Source organism: Pyricularia pennisetigena (genome assembly GCF_004337985.1).
Source record: "Pyricularia pennisetigena strain Br36 chromosome 4 map unlocalized Pyricularia_pennisetigena_Br36_Scf_6, whole genome shotgun sequence".
NCBI lineage: Eukaryota > Fungi > Ascomycota > Sordariomycetes > Magnaporthales > Pyriculariaceae > Pyricularia > Pyricularia pennisetigena.
This window is the reverse complement of record NW_021940918.1, coordinates 69,749-90,383: the sequence shown is the minus strand read 5'-3', so window position 1 is coordinate 90,383 and position 20,635 is coordinate 69,749. Positions and strand designations below refer to the sequence as shown.

Genomic DNA, 20,635 nt, shown 5'->3' with positions numbered 1-20,635 from the left:
TTTATGACCATGCGGGCCAACCATTGAGCCTATGAGCTGTATCCGCAATCAACCTAGAACGCCAATGCAATGCAAGATTAAAACACAATGAGAGACTTTAGCCTTTGCCTGCTCCTCTACTTTGTTTTACAACCTGACTCTGCTGCTTTTGCTTCTTTGCTTGCCTCTTGCTGAGCTTCTGGTCGTCGCCAGCACCGGTTTGCTCGCCGTTTTTCCTTTTGAGACCCTTTTCTTGGCTACCTCCCTGCTTGCCCTTCTTCTCGCCCGCCATGGTGCCTGCGGTTTCGCCCCCATTTTCCTCGCCTTCCGCGGCGCCAGCGCCATGCACCACGTCTATTACGCCCCTGAACGCGCTCCTCTTGATACCCTCGTTCACAACCACACCCCTGGGGTTCCCGCTGAGAGCGTCCAGGGCTCTCTCGGTGCCCATACCCCACACGGCCAGGAGGTTTACCACGTCGGCGGGGGCCCGCAGCAGTCCAGGTGAACCGGCGGCCGCGCCGCTCGACACTATCAGGCCCCTGCCCTTAGAGGCTCGGAGCAGCCCGACCAGATTCGCGACAAAGAGGGCCCTAGACCGAGAATCACGGGCACCGACTCCCTGGCTGTAGCAAATCTCTATCCTGACGCCGCGGCGCACGGCAGCCATGACGCTCTTGGGGCGAAAATAGAAGCCCAGGTTGGCGGCCAGGTCGAGGGTGAGGATACTGGGCTCTGTGAGGTTGACGCAGGCGTGGTTGAATGCGGCCTCGTTCGTGGGGCAGACGGCAAGTATGTCAAAGGCGGCGGCGACGGCGTCGAGCCGGTGGTTGTCGCGTGGGTCGGCATACTGGACAGTTGCGCGGCGGAGCACGGTCGGAAGGGTCTTGGACTGGGGTACCAGCGGGAGTGGGTTGGTTATGGGCGAAGGGATGGGGAGCTTGTTGATTGCGTGGTTGATGGCGACGACGTCGAAGCCGAGGACGGCTGCTTGGCGGAGTGTAACTTCCAGAGCCGATGCAGTCGTGGACGGTGACCAGTTGATGTTGAGATCATAGATCATGGTGGCGCGCGGGTGCGTTTGGGCACCTTGCGAGGGAGTAGAGGAGGGGGGGCGCGTGGTCAGGTTAGTTTTGGGATTGGGGTTGTCAACGGCGGCGCGTGTCGCAGGATGAACCGGTTCTTTGTGATTACATTTAAGGTTTATTTCTCCCCGAGCTTAAGTGAGCCCAAGGCCCAATCCAGTGGAAATTGACGTGATACGGCCAGCTAGGTAATTACATCAAACTTTTTGTTTGCCTTGCGCCAGGTTTCCTCCATGTCTGTGGGGTTCGTAGCTCTATCGAAGTGCAAGGATGATTGCAAGAGAGACAAAGGGAGAAAAAAAAAAAAAAAAAAAAAAAAAAGAGACAAACTCGCAGGGGCGATAAGCACGATAAGGCAAGGAGGATACTTTGTTTGCTTGGCAATGATCTGCCGCTAGTCTCTATTGGGACTGGCCTCTGTACTGTAAGGCCTTGTGGGGGCGATGCTCAGCCACAATTACGCACCCACCTTACCAACTTACTTCTGTGAGGTTCGCAGGTACGTGACTGGACACTCCGTCTTTATTCCATTGTATATGAATCCTGCCTTGCCGCTGACTTGATGTTCAAGCCGTTTGATTGATCGCATTCCCTTGCCAGCCTAGCTACAGCTTCTAGTCTAGGTCAAATTTATATAGTAGCATAGCGTCGCCATTCACGGTAGATCAGCCAGCTGCCTACCAATCTCAAGAGTCTCGTCCGGATCATCGCGGTACCCAGTTGGAGAGGCCCTAAACTTTCTCAGACGAGGGTTGACGAACAGAGACGAGGTAGAAGCTCAGCACCCGTCTCTTCCGGCCGCAGCCTGCGCCATTCATACAATGTGCTTCATCTTCACCTGCGGCGAGCACACCTTCCGTAAGGAAGTTGAAGGTATGCATGGGGCGCGCTTACACCTTGTCTGCATTTCATTTTCCTGAGGAGCAAACACACTGACCGCGCTCATGGCCCGCAACAGGATACGAAGGAATCACCTGTCAATGCCACAACTGCGGAAATTACGCCGCCAGCGTCCAAAAGACGAATCCTTGGTTCACCTTCTGCTTCATTGTAAGTAAGACCCACTAAAAAGCCAATGTCGCTTAACATTCGTACATGTTTAGGTACCTAGGATGGGCAACTGACATTCGACTCCTCTCCTCTTCAGCCCGTCATACCTCTTTCCATCAAAGGCTACACAGATATCACCTGCCGCGTTTGCAACTTTGCACAACCACTTGAGCACCGACCCGATGTACAACAGATGAAAGGAGGGGGAGGAGGAGGAGGCGGCGCTGGATATCCCATGCAGCCACAGTATGGGCCACCACCTGGCTGGGGTGGCCCACCCCCGGGGCAACAACCGATGAGATATGGATAATGCGATGCGGGCGCTGCTTTAAGACCTGACATGGCCACGCTTGTGGCGTTCTTTCTTTTCTTGCTTTTTCTCTTTTTCATCTTCGGGATGGGTTGGGATACCTGGAGCGCGTTCGCAGGCTGGTGTTGTGGCGTTTTGTTCTTATCCTTATCTGTGGCGGTCACTATGCATGTTGATTACGGCAAACAAGAACGGAGAGACACACAGACCCGACAAGCATAAGTAGCTTGTGCTTGACCAGCATCTATAGCTTGAAATCAGTCAGACTTGTTTTGTGATTTATCTCTACAAACCATGTTGTCTGCACATGCCGAAATCGGACTTACTTGGTCTCACACATGACCGCCAAGGTTTACGTTTAACTTGGGGATATCACTCATCTAATCATCCGTAATCAACCTTGGGAGTAATGCCGGTTCGAGGAATTCCCTGACTTGTTTACCAATACGCCTTCGCTAGATAGGAGGTAAACAAGTGAGTGCTGAATCAGGACCCAAAATGCTACCCCGGAGTAGAAAGAATGAGGAAGAGTAAAACAGAAACAGAAGAAAAGAACAAAAAAAAAAAAAAAAGGCGGGGGGTTGAGATAGGACCGTTGTTGTAGTAATTCCCACTCTCAAACACCTGCAAATGTCCTGCCCACGTACGTTGAGCCACATACTGCACCCTTTTCGGGCTCACTCAGGCCCTGACCCCAGATTCGTAGCTCATCCAAAGAGATATTCGCATCTCTTAGCCGACTTAACAAATCACTCCTCAGCTCCGGCTGCCCGACTTCATCACCAACTCCCTTCTTACCTCTCTCCTTCTCCAATATTCCGAACCTCAGTGTCACCTCGGTTACTGTGACCAGAATGCTGACCACAATGAGGATAATGATGATCCAGGTGATGGAGCTCATCTTTGCGTCGGCTACCGAGTCTGACAATATTTCGGCGAGATCAAGAAACACCCGACATCGCTCATTGAGAACCTTGATGCGCTGATCTATCTCGAGGTAGTCCCGGATGGCAACATAGAGAGGGTGTAATGTCGGCTCCGAATCCCAGAAGAAGTTGGGCACGTCGAGTATGTTGGATGCTAAGTGCCGAATTTGGTCAGCCATGTCTCAGGTGTGCAGCAACGACACGGAGATTCAAAGGCAACGAAGACGAGTAAGAAATAACAAGTTTCGAGGTATAAACTCACATAAGTTGATGTCAACACGGCTTTTGAACAGTCTCCCGAGTATCTTTACAATTTCAGTCCTCGTCATGGCGAGCTCTCCCGTCAAAGCCAGTTGCTTGGGCACGTGTTGGGCATCGAGCATCGTATCCGACATCTTCTCCTCAAAATAGCACAGCTTAGTACTTTGCGCGATTGCGTGGCTGATAGTCAGCTTGACCATGTGATCGCTCCTGGGCAACAGCGTGATCATGTCGTTGAAGACCCGTGGCCTCTTTACGTCGGCGCTGTAATCAAAATGAAACTCCTCCGTCTCGTAGTCATCTTGGTCCAGTGGACGGGTCTGTAGAGACACGCCCTCCTCATTCTCGGAGAAAGTCATGTCGGCCAGGATGTCCTTTTCCTGGTTCTCGGTGAAGTTCCAGAACACGACAACACCGTATGAAAAGACAAACATCTCAGCAAACGATTTGGCCTCGGCCACCAGCCTGTCTACCGGGCTTGGACCATTCATGGCCATGTCGTGGCTCCCGTTTACCGGCGCGGGGATATCGGTCCCTTCCTCCGTAGTAGGATACTCGTAAAAGTAGCCCATGTGTTCGTCCCGCCTCTCGCTCCGCTCGATCTCAATATCCAGTACCGTCTTCCCCGTGCCCGGAGTTTTCAGCACGGGTCGGCTCCGGACCCGGTACCCATCGGTTCCGGGAAGTAAAGGTAGATGGAAGACGGTGTAGAGGCAGTCGTCGTACAGCTTGGTCTTTGCGCCGAGCTTGGTTCGTAGGAAATCAGCCGTTGGTTTCATCTTGACCGCCTGGGCGGTGCAATATGCCGTGAGCCTCGAAACGCGATCTCCCCTCTGGACCTTGGGTAGCCTCTCGGCAAAGCTTTTGCCTCTGATTCCGCCCCTCTTGCGCAAAACATCGAGCTCCTCGTCACGCAGTGGCGTGTCCTCGGAGCTGTCCTGCCGCAGTACTGGAGGCGGCAGCGTCTCCCCGTCGGCGTCATCGTCATCGTCATCGTCGTCGCCCTTCTCCATTTCGGGCAGGAGGACCAACTTCTCGCTGATCTTGGTCGTGCGGCTTGGCACGTTCTGAAGGCCAGTTCGTATGCTGGCTAGCGTGGGCAGCCCTCCGTGGCTGTTCCGCCGCATCGATGGGCCGCCTCCGGGTCGCGCATGGTGGAGGTGGACGCCCTGCTGACCCGGTGGCGGAACACGTGGTTGGCCGGATGGGATTTCGGAGGCGTATTGCAGCACGTTGTCGACCGAAACGAAGCGCATGGGCATCTTGTCTCGCCCGGGGCCGCCCTGCCCTGACCTCGCAGGGCCTCCACGGCTTGCGCTGCCGCGAGCGGACGGTCGGTCGCGCGCGTCTGTCACCTAATCATGGTGCATAGCCATAAGTTAGTCGTCTGTTGGTCTATCAGGCGCTTCTCTACCCTGAAAACAAAAATTTCAAGGTACAAGGCCAAACGTACCAAAACTGAAGGGCCGCGTTTAGACATGACGGCTAGCCTCTGCTGTTCCAAGATCAGACCCAGCCGAGTTATCTTGACGCTGCTTCGGGTATTGAATGTTTTGTTCCCGGAGTTCGCCGGAAGCAAGGCATGCGGGTAAGCAGTATTTTACGGCAGGGCCATTGAGGCTGAGTACAAAGGTAGGCGTGTTGGATGCAGCGCTGTGTCGGGCGTAGGTCGGTCGTCCGACAGCCGACGTTTCGATTCTGGGTCGATTGGGTTGTTGCAGGGTCTGCACGGCTTTCCTAACTAGCGGCTTTGTACTGATCGAAAATTCTATCTTCCGGGTTTCAATTGACCGAAATATTTTAGGACTTGATTGTTCGAATGTCGTCGACTTGATAGTTTTGTATCTTCTGTCTTGGCATGAATTGCTGGGTTGAATGATGTGCATCACACCCCGGCTCGCGTTGTTCCAAAGGTCCCCACTCTTCACAATCCAGTGCTCCTCCATCGGTGGATCTCGCGCAGACGTCATCGAGGGAAAGGACATTAAATTGCGAGCATAGATAGAGCTTTTTTTGTTTTACGAGCTTTTGTTTGCTCATGTTGGTTACTTCTGAAAGGTTCTAGCAATATTTTTGTATCCTTTTCGATCCACTTGCTCTGCGTGCAATCAAATATTAAAACCAAGCAACGAGACAAAAAAAGATTTGTGTGTTTATGCTTACAATAGAAAAATCAATCCCTGGTCAGTCTATAACTTATACGCCTGGGTACGTATGCTCAATCTTACCACGTATTCTCTTCTACTGCCAAGACCTCGTTCCTACCTTCATTTTGGCTTCTGCCCAAACACGATATCCTTCAGTTTATCTCTCTCGCCACTTTCCTCACACATACCCCTAAAGACTCCCTCACTTCCCTTCTCCCAAAGCTCCTTTGGCGTTCCGTATTCACAAACCGCTCCCTCGCTCAGCACGAGGATCTTATCAAAGTCGGATATGGTGCTCAAACGATGGGCAATGACAACCAGTGTCGCATCTGTAAACTCCTCCCGGATGCTCCTCTGGATCAATGCATCCGTGTGCATGTCAACGGCCGACGTTGCCTCATCAAGCACCATGACCTTGGGACGCGCCACGATCGCGCGAGCTAGACAGAGTAGCTGCCTTTGCCCCTGGCTCAAATTCAGACCACCTTCCGAGATTGGCGAGGATAGGTTGGCGAAGATGTTGGAGTTCTTGCCAGTGCTGGTTGTCGAGGCACCACTTGAATGTTCGCCAGCAGCAGCGTTGGCTGGTGTTACAGTACCGCTCGCCTCAGATATCAGGTGCACCCGTAGCAGGCTTTCACGAAGCTCGGCGTCTGTGTGGTGATCGAATGGGTCCAGGTTCGACCTGACAGTTCCCGAGAAAAGAACAGGGTCCTGTACACCCCTTGTCAGCATTTTGTTTTCATGTTTACCTGGTGATTTGCCAGAACAACTTACCTGTGGAATGATTGCCAGGCGAGACCGGAGATCATGGAGTCTGATAGTGGAAATGTCTATCCCATCTATCATCACCTTACCCTCAGTTGCTTCCAAGAAGCGAAATAGCGCCAGAGTAAGGCTGCTCTTGCCGGCGCCCGTTCTCCCGACGACACCAATTCTCTGCCGGCCCTCGACTGTAAAAGTCAAGCCCTTGAGCACTGGAGGCAGATCAGGTGCATATCCCACGACCAGAGAGTCGACCTCGATCTTGCCGTTTGTCGGCCAGGCGGCGGGAGGTCTCTCACCTTCCAGAGTCTCCGTCTTAATCTCCGTATATTCGATAATCCTCTCCGCTGCGTTCATGTTGAGCTCGACGTTTGCATACAGCCGGACCATCCAGATGATCGAGTTTGCAAACTCGAGTGAGAAAGCCAGAGCAAAACCGGCAAGGGAAGCGCCTATATCTTTTGACGCCAGGATCAGGACTGCAACAAAAACGGCAAACAGGCTGCCAATGCAGACCATACGCCAGCCCATCCAGCGGTTAAACAGCCACAAGTGCCATGTGGCCGTCGAATAGTCGTCTATACGATTGTATATTCTTTCAATGTACGTCTGTGTCTTGTCAAACCCCCTGATAGTCGCCACGCCCGTCAAAGCCGATCCGAACTGCTCAAAGACGGGGCTTTTGGCGTTGCTCTCGAGCCTCTTGACGGGCCGCGCGGCGGCCAGGTAGTGGAGCGCAACATAGGCGCAGACAACGAGCAGTGCAAGCGCGAAGACCACAACCAGTGGGGACACAAACATGCCTGCAATGATTACCGTCCAGAGTCCCAAGAAGGAGCCAAAGCCAAATGTGAACGAGTTGGCCAGTTGCGAGTCAATGACATTGAAGTCTGCCGTAAAGCGGTTCAAGATGCGTCCGACTGGCACTGTGTCTAGCCACCTCAGGGGCGCGTGCAGGATGGCAAAGTTCATCTGCCGAAAAAGGAGACGGCTCGCCCTTACAGACCCTGTAAAGATGTAGAAGAATCTTAGAGTACCAACGAAGGCAGCCGACATGGACAAAACGACATATATGCCGAGATAGAACTGCACGCTGTGCTCTGCTTGTTGCGAAACGACCGTGGAGCCCATTGTTGCTGGCCCTTCTAGCAGTGTTTGCTGTGGCGTGCCAAAAAGGTAAGGATATGATGGCTGGGAAGGACCCGAGTGTCCCATATTCGGCGTGGCGAGACCGTAGAAGACGTTTGAGCTAACGCCCTTATCGCTACCCGTCCACTGCTCGAGCCACCATGATCTGATGAGGCTCAAGGAAGAGTTTGTGAAGAATATGGCAAGGGCCAGCATCCAGAAGAACCAGCCGCCGCTGGCTTTGAGGTATCCAGAGTATATCTTTTTCCGTACAGCACCCTTTTCCCGCGACTCATCCTCTACAAACTTTTTGGCAACCACTTTTGATGTGACTCGCTTAAGGGTATTTCCCTCAGTCTCGTCCTCCCCATCTTCCGAGCCATCGGAGTTGACCGCTGTGTTTGTAGCGTTGGTATTGACATCCTGCTGTGGCTCCTCGTGGCGCTTGATTTGCTCCAGAGCCCCGTTTTGTTGTAGCTCAGCCACCATTCCAGCACATTGGACCTTGCCATCACCAAGTTCGACCATGTACTTCGTCTTCGGCTCGCATAGAGCAACATGATGCGTCACCAAGATGCGGGTCCGGCCTTCTGCCAGCCTGCCTGTGAGACACTTTTCGAAGATGTGACGGCCGACATGGGCGTCTACTGCGCTGAAAATGTCGTCCAACACCAGGATTCCTGCCCTGCTGTACATGGCTCTGGCGAGAGTGACACGCCACTTTTGTCCACCGCTAAGGTTGATACCATTGGCACCAATCTCGGTGTGTTCGCCATCACTAAGGATCTCGAGGTCCTTCTTGAGTGCGCACACTTCGATCGTCTCCTCGTACCGATCCTCATCGAGAGGCAACCCAAAGAGGATGTTGTCTTTTATACTTGCGTTCTCTATCCATGGGATCTGTGCAACATAGGCGATAGCGTTGGGGATGATCCAGTTCGACTTGTTTGCTTTGCTGTCGTGTCTGTCTTGTAGGGCAGGGGCACGCGGAAGATACAAATCTCCAGCCAGTACATCAACCTCACCAAGGACCGCCGCCAGAAGAAGACTCTTGCCAGTACCTGTCTTCCCCGAGATGACTGACAGCTCGCCGCGCGGGAAATTGATGTTGATATCACGCAGAACGAACCTTTCGCCTTCGTCGAGCTTGGCATCCGAGGGCCATGCAATCGAGGCGTTTTCGAATGCGATGTTATCAGATTCCTTCGCAATCTGTTCAATATCTGGGCTATTGAGATATTCCTCCAGCCTGTTGACGGAGACCCAGGCGTCGACGAGATCTGTCGTGAGCTCTGGGACCACCGAGAGGGTCATTTCGAGCGCTTTAAACACTCCAAGGCTGACAAAAGCAACCGAAGGGGTGAGTTCGTCATTCAGGTAGGCATAGACAGCCAACGATATGGCGGACAGAAGAATTGGACTGGTCACCCAGCAGCCAAGCAAAGCGGTATCTGATTTCAACACCTCCCAGAGACATCTGAGCTCCTTCGCCCTGACGCTGCCCACCTTCTTCTCCCACTCTGGCTCGAGAGCCGAAAATTTAATTTGTCGGATGCCCTGAAGCGCCTCAGTGACGACAGCCAGTTTCTCGTCTCGGACCTTCATCAAGCGATCTTGAGCGGCCGCATAGGCCTTGGAAAAATAGATGTTGATTGGCAAGATGGCGATCATGGACGAGAAGCCGGCTAACAACGGCTTCCACCCCAGTAAGGATACGAGGAAGGTCAGCGAGACTATGAGCTTGAACAAGCTACCAGGGAACAGGTTCTGATAGGCGGCAAAGTCTCCGACACGGTACGCATCGACACCGATCAGGTTTACGGTTCCCTGCTTGCTCTTCTTTAGTGCTTCAGCTTCGTCCTCCTCTCCCTGTTCCTCAGCAGTTGCGGCGTCGGTCTCCTTTGCCTTGTCCGTTTTATCAGTCCCCTTGACGTCTTTTCGCCGCATCGCCTTTTCAAACACAAGGGCCGACAGCTGGGAACGGATGGGAATCGTGAGCTCGACCCAAGAGAGCCAAAAGACGTATGATTCGACCCAGTTCTGAACGACAATCGCCGCTCCAAGCCAGAATACCCACATCCAGACGTCCAGGGAGTACGGCGTTCCAGGTTCTCGTCTTTCCAGGTTGCGGAGTAGCTGCAGGATCACCCACTGGGGTGCAAAGTTGAGTATCGATGTTATGAATGTCATGACCCACTGGAGAACGAAGCCGGAAGCGTGAGCACGCGCGATGCTGAGCCAGAGACGGCTGGTGTAACCGCGGCGCTTCCAGTCTGCCAAAACATCCTTTGCCCGCACATAGTGGTTCGGACGCCCCAGATCCTTGTGTTCAAGGTCACCTTGCTTGCGTGCAAGGCTCAAAATGTAGTTGGGCCAGTTGAAGTTGAATCTGCTGAAGGCGGAGGCGGTGTACATTCGATCCACCAGCCTGCCTTCCTCATCAAAAACGTCCGGACGGCGCTCTATCGAGAAGCTGGCAAGGGCTAGGGCCAGAATGGCGAAAATCTGGAAAATCCCAAATGAGAAAAGAACTGCATCGCGCCGCATGATGTATTCAACATTGCGGGTAGTCTGGATGACAAGACTCGCGAAGAACACGATGGCAGCCAGGAATGAGTAGATACCAAGGCGGTATGCATGGGTGCATTCTCTGCTTGAAGCTATGGCGATGGCTTGGACTAGGAAGAATCCCTTTATTCAATAACATGTAAGCACGACCAGTGTAAGCAAATCTGCACTTCCGCTCAGGCAAAAGGAGAAGGAGGAATTTACCCAGGCTCCGGCGTTGAACCATGAATCCAAAAAAAGGTATCTACCACCACGACCCTGGGTCACGAGGACCCCGACGGCCAGTGAACTGGCAAGGCCTATTGAAGCAAAGAAGATGACCAGGAACTTGGAATGTTTGGTCGAAAACCTAGCCTGCGCTTCCGGTGTACTCTTGCCATCAGCATCTTGATATATCTCGTCCTGAGGCTGCTTCTTGGCGAATGCCCGCTTGACGAGGGCACGTGCGGCGGGGAGGGATCCGACTCCAACAAGACCCAGGCCAGCACCTGCGCTGAGGCGAAGGTAGTCGCCGTCCATGACACTTGGGAGGACAGCTTTTCCCGTGTTCAGCTTGGTTGGCAGATTTAACTCGTTCTGCCCAGAGAGATGGGATGTGTTGCCCAGGCGAATGCTCTATATGCTGCCAATGTCACTGCCGAAACCGTCGGCCGGATTGCCTGCTTGGTTTTGGGTTGATGGGTAGGTAACAATTCAGAAAAAGGGACAGGGAAAAAAGGAAGAAAAAAAAAGGACTCTAGTGACCACCAAAAAAAACCCACTCGGGCAAGCGAGTTTCAACAGTGGCAAAGAGAAGTCACCCCCGCAAAGGATGACCAACCAGAAGGGGGAAAAAACACGGGAGAGGGAGGAAGAGAGAAGAAGAGGGAGAGAGGAAGAGAGAAGAAGAGGGAGAGAGGAAGAGAGAAGAAGAGGGAGAGAGGAAGAGAGAAGAAGAGGGAGATAGGAAGAGAGAAGAAGAGGGAGAGAGGAAGAGAGAGAGAGAGAGCCAGGGCAGATGGACAAGAAGCAAAACAAAATAATACAAAATAGAAAGGCCAACAAGGCTCCTATGGTCGAGGCTATGAAAAGATATTCGATTGAATTGCTCTAGGTAGGTACCTATCTCTATATAGTTAACTGCAACATCTTGTGCCGACGAACCGAACTTTGAATCCTCCGTTTCTCGGCGGCTATTCGCTCAGATTTATCCCGATCAGTCTCCGGTTTAGTAGGTTCGAAACTGTTGCATGCAACGAATTTGACTCATGCGGTGAGAAATAATGACAGACAAAAGGCGAATCAATTGTCATGATCCCAGCCCGTAAAGAAAAATATAAACAATAAAAACATAAAAATCTTCATCTGAAAGGGACGTGATGTGGCTGTAAAACCGCAGAGCCGATCGTTGAAGCGGGGAACTTGGGAGAAAAGACAACGCGACTAGGCTAATTCAAGATAGCCAGACTGCAGGGTAGAGACGCATACCTTATCTTTGATAGGTAGTAATTATTAGCTATTTGCTAGCTAGCCAGCTAACTCGCACGGGATGTAACATTGGTATGACAGGGAGACTGATGTGTACTTGCTGGAGGTAGATAGGTAGTTAGCAGCACTACTATTGCTGTAGTTGCTGGGATTGGACGACAAATCAAGAGAAGGTGATTACAGCTCACCCCATGTTTGGGTTGGGATACGGGGACGGGTCGGCGGTCCCTGCGGGTAGGCGGGCCCGACGGCAAAGCCGTAATGCTTAGATGGAAATGAATGTTTGTTCTAGTATACCGCTTTGGTAGAGCAAATTTGAACTGTCTGCGTACATTAATCTTTGTAGCCTGCCTCGGGCTGTCAATCTCAAAAGTACAAAGAATTCTCTGGCCGTGCAGGGTGATACCTACCCTACCCAGCAACCGACATGGGACTGATCAAGAGTGCTAGACGAAAGGAAACCCCTGGTGGCAACGTAATACATAAAGTTTGTTGAGTAAGTGAGTGATTTGAAATGTATGCACTGGGTCACATTTCCATCTGCAGTCAGCACAGAAGCGACTGCTCCGATTGCCCAATCAGCATGCAAGACGTCAGGCTACCTTTAGCTGCAGATGGCGTTCCCCGCATGGATACCTACCACACCTACCTGCATTAGGGCGTAAGGTATATAAGTACTCACGGTTCAGAGTAGGTATCGAACTGAGTTAAAATGGAGAGACACGGGGTATTGAGTTGATTACAAGATTTCAGAGTGAGTCGGAAAAAGAGGGAAAGGTGGGCCATAATAAACAGAGAGACAGAGAGAGAAGAGGATAAAAAAGAAAGGAAACCAGAGATCATAGATTATCAGCTGCAACAACTCGTTCGGCGGAACTGGTTGACTAATACAAAGGTATTAATTATCCATTGGATACCTACCGACATTATTGCTCACTGACCTTACCTACATGCTACACGCAACCTAGGTAGCCTTGGTAGCTTACCTACCCTAGATGGGTGGGTACCTAATACCTAGTCTAGTACCTAGTATCTTAGCTTACCTTATCTTCCTGGTAATGAAGGGTACCCGTTTTACAGTAATTTGAACCTGGGCTACGAAGCTCAAATTGGATAGCTGGGCATCTGACCCCACTCAAACCCCCATCACCTGCAAGCACGGTGGTGAGCAAAGCTGCTGCTGCATGAAGAACTCCACCCACGCCTCTCGCGAAAACGGGCAACCTATCAACGCGCCGCATTATCCTTCCGCCCAGGGCAGGAGCAGACGTGCCAGGTTAGGTGCCATCAAGCTACACCACACACCAGAAACGTCCCAAGACATGGATCCTGGCGGCTTCTACATTAATTCCTCCTGAATTCAACTCCATGAAACGACTTCTTTGGGGTAGGCATCCAACAGGACCCAGAACATCGTCACCGTCAACCAAATACTTGAATTATACCGCAAATCGAGTTCCTTCTGGCCCGAAACACCCCCGATCTGATTCTATGTAGTCAAATCTGAGCCTCGCTCTCGATATCACCCGACCGAGCCAATTCGTAAATGACCGCATATATCTCTGAACCATACCTCCGAAAAAAAAGAACCTAACAGTTCGATTCCATAAACACCATCGCACGTATTGAGAGTCCATGCCGGCTGCCTTCGCAGCTATCAACCGCAATCCTCGTCGATGCAAGCCCCCATAACTTTCGACTGTCGACGCCCTCGCCAGGACCCGACCTCGACCTCCTACCATGAAAAGCACGCCTCTTATCATCAACTGGCACGACCAGACTGCCCCCATATATTCATCTCATTTCGAACCCACTGGAAAGGGGCGTTTGGCCACAGCTGGTGGTGATAACAATGTCCGCGTATGTTGCCCTGCAGTATAGGGTCATTTTCTACTTGTCGCTCTTACTTACAGTTCCCTTATTCCAGATATGGAAGATTGTAACAGACGGAGATGACCGCAAGGTCGAGTATCTGTCTAGTCTTCAGAAGCACACGCAAGCAGTAAATGTTGTCCGCTGGGCACCAAAAGGTCGGATCCGAGAACAATACCAAGTTATGAATGGGCGTTCTCTTACGCCACACACCAGACCCCCGTGCTGACCTAGCTGAGCTTCCAGGTGATCTGCTGGCCTCCGCCGGCGACGACGGAAACATCATACTGTGGATACCAGCTGAGAATCACTTACCAGCATCTTTTGGATCTGAAGGTCTGGAGGACAAGGAGACATGGCGCACCAAAAATATGTGCCGATCCTCGGGCGCCGAGATTTATGATCTCGCTTGGTCTCCCGACAGCCAGTATTTTATTATTGGGAGCATGGACAACGTCGCTCGTATATACAGTGCTGCGACAGGTGCGCTGGTCCGGCAGATTGCCGAGCATAGCCACTACGTCCAGGGCGTGGCATGGGATCCTTTGGACGAGTTTATAGCCACGCAGTCGTCAGATCGCTCGGTTCACATATACGCTTTGAGGACAAAAGATGGCAAATACACACTGAGCGGTCACGAGGATAAGCCGCAAAAGATTGCCGGGCACATGAAGACAGATTTGCCACCAAGAAGAATATCTTCTCACAGTCCGGCGCCCCCGGAGTTCGGACACCGGTCCCAGGCCTCAGCTCTCGACTCGGTGACTGCCTCGTCACCTGCGCCCTCTGCACCTGGAACACCAACCTCCATGGCCCTGCCAATGAACCCGCCCAGCGTGATCAGTCACAGTAGGAGGTCGTCTTTTTCGTCGAGACGCTCCGTATCGCCCGCCCCTTCAATGCCTTTGCCGGCAGTAATGCCCATGGAGCCATCACCAAAACCTCATCCCAGCGCTAGTCTTGGCATGAAGAATGCCAGTCTCTACCACAACGAAACACTCACGTCTTTTTTCAGGAGACTTACTTTTACCCCCGATGGCAGCCTTCTCATCACACCCGCGGGTCAGTATCAAACACAGCACCAAGTAGAAGGGGCCAAGCCAACGTATGAAGTAACAAACACTGTCTTCATCTACTCGCGCGGTGGAATCAATAAGCCGCCCATATGTCATCTTCCAGGGCATAAAAAACCATCTGTCGTCGTGAGGTGTTCGCCAATCATATACACTTTGAGGCAATCACCGCCTGCGACTAGGCATATCACCATTGATACTTCATCAGCCGAAGAGCCTATTCCTTCCCTTCCCGAACCAGTCTCAAAGCCGTCTCCGGCAACTTCCGTCATGGATCCCCCACCGCCGCCAGGTGGTGAAGCGGCAGGCGTAGCCGGTAAACCACTGAATCCCGAGGCCTCGTCAGCCAGCCCTGGCCCGAAGCCCGCCTTCGCCCTGCCGTACAGAATGGTATACGCAGTTGCGACCCAGGATTCGGTTCTGCTCTATGACACACAACAAATGACCCCCATATGTATAGTCAGCAATCTGCATTGTGCAACTTTCACTGATCTTGCCTGGTGAGTGAACTTGATTCTCATGACAATTAGTTTTCCACCTGCTGACATTTGTATCTGTCTGGCGGTGCAGGTCCAAGGATGGTCAAACGCTCCTGATATCATCTTCTGATGGTTTCTGCTCGACCTTGTCATTTTCGCCTTCGGACCTCGGCCAGGTCTACACTGGGGAGCTGCCACCAAGACAAAGTGTCACTCCCACAACAAGCCAAAACACCCCGGCTCCTACACCCACCACCGTACCTGCGCCTCCTTCACCATTTCATGCATCACAGTCGCATCACCGGACAGCTTCGAGCTCGTTTGCCGCGCCGTCTCCACCAGCATTCGCAGCCGCGGGACAGCGACCCTCTTCCCCGGCACGTTCCAACTCGACGTGTTCTGTTGTTACTCAGGGGTCGGGGATACTGAATGCACCCACACTGATCGGGGGAACTGTGCCGGGCATAGCCGCGACAAACTCTGGCAAGGTAACCGGTGTGCCCATTACGACGCCTCCCGAGACACCACGCAGTTCTGTGGCGAACCCAAGTACTGTCGTTGCCTCCGGCGTCAAGCGAGAGATCAGTGAAAGCGACAAGGAAGAGGCTAGTCAAGAGCCAAAGAAGAGACGCATAGCACCAACGCCTGTTGGTGATACGCATGATTCGCTGGCTTGAAGATGTACATGAGACGACCAGTCGGCGTTGGACATTTTATTTGACTCGTTGTATCAGGCGACTAAAAGGCGTTCAGGGATGTTGTGGGCCTAAGAACCTCGGTTTTGCAAGCTCATCTCGGCGTGCAAAGATAATCGGTCGGTTTCCATGTGTGTAATATATTCAGGTTTCCGGCGTGATATGCGATGTGGTACGAAAAGACCTATTCGAGCTGGGGTTGGCGAGTTGTTGACAAGGCCCCTGTGTTTGCTGTTGCATTCCAGGAGTATCTCGTGCAAATACAAGCAGGGCGTAGCTCTTTTGACTTGAGCTTATGAGGTGTGCTTAGGCAGAGATAGCCAGAGAGCTATGTGTGTTAGAAAACGGCCTCATACAGGTGTATGACTGGCAAATTTACCTAACTACCCTCCTTCCTTACTTCTCGCCCCGCCTCAAAGTCAGGTCTATTCCCTGGAGGTATTAGTGGTGTCCAGCTTGCTTTAAATGAGAGACTGAATTCATTCCGAAGACACTTGGATTCTCTGTTTTTGGATTACAGGGGAACACCCAGGAAGGAGAGGTCATGGCTAACGCTGCTCCATTCACTAACTACATAGTAGCCCCGAGTCCCAGCCCCCGGACAAATCTAACATCCTCGGCCTGACGCTGCAGCGCAAGACGCATGCCCTCTCTGTAACCACGCTCCACCCGCTCCTGTTCGAGCTCCATTGCCGACTTGGCTTCCTGCTCAAATTCGTCCGCGGTAAAGCCTGACCTGGCCGAGAAACTTACAAGACCCAGTCTCTCGCCAGTCCAGAACAGAATTTCATTGTTCTTAATTGTCTCATTGTGCGCGATCGGGAGTAGTTTCCGTGCCAGATCTTCACAACCCGATGCCGGGCCGAATATTCTTGGCCCTGCATCCTGAGCCGCTCTATTCTGACCGATCCGGCATTTTCGGACCTCAGTGAACCCGTCACGCTCGAACCATTTGATCAGGCCGGACCCATTAGAAACAACTAGACGGGTTCCATGGTTCGAAACAGACAGCAGCTTTGAAGGCGAGGACGTCTGGCGGTTCTTAATATTCTCCGAGCTCAGCAGGGGTGACGAGGACGAGGCACCAGTTCTAAGGCCGTAAAGCTCCAAGGAGCCTTTTGTGTTGTATTCGCCACAAGCAACCAATGTATGCCCCTTCAGCTCCTTGCTTTCCTTGACCGCCGCGATGGACATTTGCCCCTTGCGTCGTGCTTCGCTGGCCACGTGGTTATAGAGATATGGAAGAGACGTCATGCTGCACAGGCGCGCGCCAGAATGAATGGAGTCCTTGATCGTGCCAAATTTTCGCCGATCGTAATGAAGAATGTTGGAAAATCGACCAGCAACATAAATGTCGTTGGACGCGCCGCTGAGTTCCCCGAGGTGTAGTATGCTGAGTGGTCCTGGCTGTGCAAGGGACGTATACGGGGGCAGTGGTTCATCCGCGAACAGGGCCCGCATGGATCTCTCATAGTAGCCATTGGCCCCCGACCTGTCAAATTGATCAATTCCATCTCCATCATCGACACGCTGCATCGCAGATCCTCTTGCTCTGTGATCATAAATATGCAAGCCATGAGTAGTCCCAACCGTCAGAGGGAGATCTGGGTCGGCAGTCGACATGGTAGTGATTGACCATGGGAAAGACTCGCAACCTGCGACTGACATCCGTTCCAGGTCTACCTCGAGAAGGTGACTCTGAACCGCTACAAATGCCCTACCGCGATGGCTGTCGACTGCAACGCACTCAGTAACGCCACTGTCGACCCGCTTTGAGCGCAGGCTATTATTACCCCTTGGTCCATCAATAAATAGGATCCCAGGTTCGCTCTTGGCGGCAATACCTCCAGGTTTGCGGATGGTACCATTAACGTCCCACAGGCACACTGATCCGTCCTCCAATGGGGACACAGCGAAAACGCTTCCTGTCCTGTCCGGCTCTCCTTCTGGGTTGCTTGGGCGATAGAGGGCCACTCCCTTGACCTCATTCGCCCGAATCTCGGAGCCTTCGCTTATTTGTGGCTGCTGCAGCCAGTTGATGGTGATCTTTCCGTGTCGCTGTATGTACTCGCTGTACCACGACACGTCCTCGCCCACGTATGTCGGGTCCCAGTTTGCCATTATCCGACGCCTCTCCTTCTTCACAGGGCCCCGCAATTCTGATTTGAGATCCGCATCATGGCTGACTTGTATAGCTATTCTTTTAATAGAGTCCGGATTTAGTCTTGAGTTGTGGAGACCACCTCGGCGGCGATTGTAAGCCTCGAGAAAGGCAGACTCCTGTAGGCAGATGGAGCGCCAGAAGGTGTTGTCCCGAAACAGACTGCAGAACTTTCGGGATGCTTGCTGTAATCGAGCAATATCGGTTGGCTCCAGATCTGCGGGGCGCCATGGGTTAGCCTGGGGCACAGAGAAGAATTCGAGGCCGTGTTTGTCGTCTGGCAGAGGTCCTACAAAGTAATATCGCGAGAAGAATTTCCTCGGGGAGACCTGCCAAGGCCACCTCTGGTTTCCGTGCCACAGCGGAAGGTGGCCCGCTCGCGTTGGAACCTGACATTTCTGGATTCGACCCCATTCAAGCTGTGGGAGTAGAGTTGATCAGTTGGACGGCGAGCGTTGACGAATTCCTGGATAATGAGAATCTGTATTGTCTGAAGATTTCATGGATTGAGTCGATTGGGGCTTCTTCCATGCACGAAATGGAACTTCGGGATAAATGCTATGCTAGGGTATTTTTGATATCACGAGCTTGTTAAGTAGGTAGAAATGGCAGATAATGTCAAGGCGACCGTGTAGGATCAGAATCGCATGCATGCAAGCAATCGAATCAATGCAACTGTTTTAGGAGTCTGGGAGGGAGCACGCCAAAGTCCGCTCGTCTTATAAAGGCAACGATCGACCGTCTGGCTGCAGATCAGATACAAAGACAGGACTTTGGTATTTGCGAACGGTAGGCATCGGGCTAATGTATGTGGATAAGGTGGTCTAATTCTAGTGTAGAGCAAAGCAAGCAGGTCTTGGTGAGGGTAGGGTAGGGGTAAAATGGAGTGGCTGCCGGCTACTTTGACGCACGCATCCGAGTCAGTTCTTCAGAAGAGGCACCAAAGCTGGATGCCCTGGTTTTCTTGTTGCAACTCGGGCGAATCCTCATCCAGATCTCAGCTCGCAAGCCGGGCAACGACAAACAGCGAGAAATTCGGTGTGTTTTGGCCGAGGCATTGGCCAGATGCGACGACGGCCTGGTAATGCATGAAACCCGATCCTACTAGTCAACGAGTTGCGCGGTTTCCACGACTCGCCTGCTGACAAGTCCGACCGGTCTCCCGCGGGTTGGATTGAGAGCGCGTTGGTTAATCAAGGCAGTGAGCATTATATGTTTGGCCAACGCGGCGCATGTACATCATAGACGGTGAAGAGCGAAGTTGGAGCAGTAACCAATTCTTTGAGACGTCATCAACCGGTGGTGTTATGGAAAATGCGAACCACCTGCAGGTGTCCCCCGCAGACATGGAGAGTCAAGGCGGACATCCACCCTGTTTTGCCTTTTCCCGTTCTCCCACCCCACTCACTCAACGCTGCCCTCCTCCATGGGGTTCGTTCAGTCAAGTGGGTGGGTAGTGGAGCCGATTTACCTCAAGTACGGTGATACGCCGCACTAAGAAGAAACCGGGGCGTCTTGTTCAGCACTATCTAAAATTTGAACTATTGAAAGTCTAGTTACAACTGTAGTTTGCGCCTGCCTTAGCTTAACGAAGTATCTAACAAGCTAGGAAATAAGCCATTGACTGATATAAGCATACGGTTATCGAAACTCCGGCTGGTATCACTTACTTTAACATACTGCTAACCTGATCAGGGACCCCCTTTGTTGCCAGCGATCTGGAAGTCAAAGCTAGAGACATCTCCCTATGCCAATTTCAACTCACACACCAAAGTCACATTTAATTGGTGCAAAAATGCACATTGCTTCTGTTTGGGATAGTCAATCTTGCCCCGTGCGGAACGTGTGATCTTTATGCCTCCAGCTGCTAACAGTTTGGCCCCAGGCTAAACGTTGTAGCTGCACGGGATGGCGCATATCAACAAGGGCGGATATGTGTTGCGAGTTGACCCTCATGATGGAAATTCGAGATGGAAACCTGTAGGATACAGTAGCCACTCGTTCCTTTTGCATATTTGGCATGTTTGGCCTATCTGGTGATGCTGAGTAAAGGTTAGCCAGTTCTGATGCCTTCTTGACTGCCATGTGCAAAACGCCCTGGATGCATTCGAATGAACACCACCCATTTGAGGGCAGGTAGGTGTCTAGATATGGTATGAAGATAGGGCGGTGTTCTCTCGCTCAGAACTTGTGAAATTGTACTCATATCACGAGGGTCCTTGCCGCTGTTCAACGCAAACGGCCAAGAAAAACCGACGGTGGATTCGCAAGCCACTCACCCTCATCTCACCTTGCCGTCACTTCGTTGTTCCTCTGGCCATTGACCATCGCACACAACTCCACTCCCGAGGGGTTCGCTCTGACCACTAACCATATCCTATTTCTCCATTTCTTCGTTTCTTCCCACGTACAATCAAGTTCATATCAACCTGCTATCTGATCGCTCAGTCCTCCTCTGCACCAGTATCCTTGGTTTTTCCTTGCTTCGTGTCGCCGTACATATCTGGCCCGGCCGACAAATCTTACACGCTGCCTTCCTATTTGAAACTTGCTCAAGAACTATCAGGTTCGTAGTCAAGCTTCTGGAACTTGGCCTGCCAGGCCAGTGTCCTGATTCCAGTATAAGGTCCCACTCTGCGTGTCATCAGTTTGATATCTTATACTGGGTT

At 52.1% G+C, this 20,635-nt stretch overlaps 6 protein-coding genes across 6 annotated transcripts; 3 read left to right on the top strand and 3 right to left on the bottom strand.

Moving 5' to 3' along the window:
• Positions 1 to 97: 97 nt before the first annotated feature.
• PpBr36_05586 (uncharacterized protein) lies at positions 98 to 1,042 on the bottom strand (the record flags this gene model as incomplete). Its single annotated transcript, XM_029892739.1, has 1 exon — positions 98 to 1,042. The coding sequence occupies one exon, from the start codon at positions 1,040 to 1,042 to the stop codon at positions 98 to 100; it is 945 nt and encodes a 314-aa protein (XP_029745947.1).
• On the top strand, positions 323 to 1,015 carry PpBr36_05587 (uncharacterized protein; the record flags this gene model as incomplete). The annotated part of the gene is made up of 2 exons (XM_029892740.1): positions 323 to 483; positions 532 to 1,015. The coding sequence occupies 2 exons, from the start codon at positions 323 to 325 to the stop codon at positions 1,013 to 1,015; spliced, it is 645 nt and encodes a 214-aa protein (XP_029745948.1).
• Positions 1,043 to 1,885: 843 nt separating the features above from the next.
• Positions 1,886 to 2,424, top strand: PpBr36_05585 (uncharacterized protein; the record flags this gene model as incomplete). Its single annotated transcript, XM_029892738.1, has 3 exons — positions 1,886 to 1,937; positions 2,023 to 2,114; positions 2,212 to 2,424. 3 exons carry the CDS (start codon positions 1,886 to 1,888, stop codon positions 2,422 to 2,424), a joined length of 357 nt encoding a protein of 118 aa, XP_029745809.1.
• A 616-nt stretch (positions 2,425 to 3,040) lies between these two features.
• On the bottom strand, positions 3,041 to 10,738 carry PpBr36_05584 (uncharacterized protein; the record flags this gene model as incomplete). Its single annotated transcript, XM_029892737.1, has 5 exons — positions 3,041 to 3,504; positions 3,613 to 4,966; positions 6,008 to 6,472; positions 6,536 to 10,342; positions 10,424 to 10,738. The coding sequence occupies 5 exons, from the start codon at positions 10,736 to 10,738 to the stop codon at positions 3,041 to 3,043; spliced, it is 6,405 nt and encodes a 2,134-aa protein (XP_029745575.1).
• A 2,688-nt stretch (positions 10,739 to 13,426) lies between these two features.
• Positions 13,427 to 15,787, top strand: PpBr36_05583 (uncharacterized protein; the record flags this gene model as incomplete). Its single annotated transcript, XM_029892736.1, has 4 exons — positions 13,427 to 13,546; positions 13,614 to 13,716; positions 13,775 to 15,131; positions 15,202 to 15,787. 4 exons carry the CDS (start codon positions 13,427 to 13,429, stop codon positions 15,785 to 15,787), a joined length of 2,166 nt encoding a protein of 721 aa, XP_029745946.1.
• Positions 15,788 to 16,375: 588 nt separating this feature from the next.
• PpBr36_05582 (uncharacterized protein) lies at positions 16,376 to 18,380 on the bottom strand (the record flags this gene model as incomplete). Its single annotated transcript, XM_029892735.1, has 2 exons — positions 16,376 to 18,183; positions 18,260 to 18,380. The coding sequence occupies 2 exons, from the start codon at positions 18,378 to 18,380 to the stop codon at positions 16,376 to 16,378; spliced, it is 1,929 nt and encodes a 642-aa protein (XP_029745945.1).
• Between the last annotated feature and the right edge of the window lie 2,255 nt (positions 18,381 to 20,635).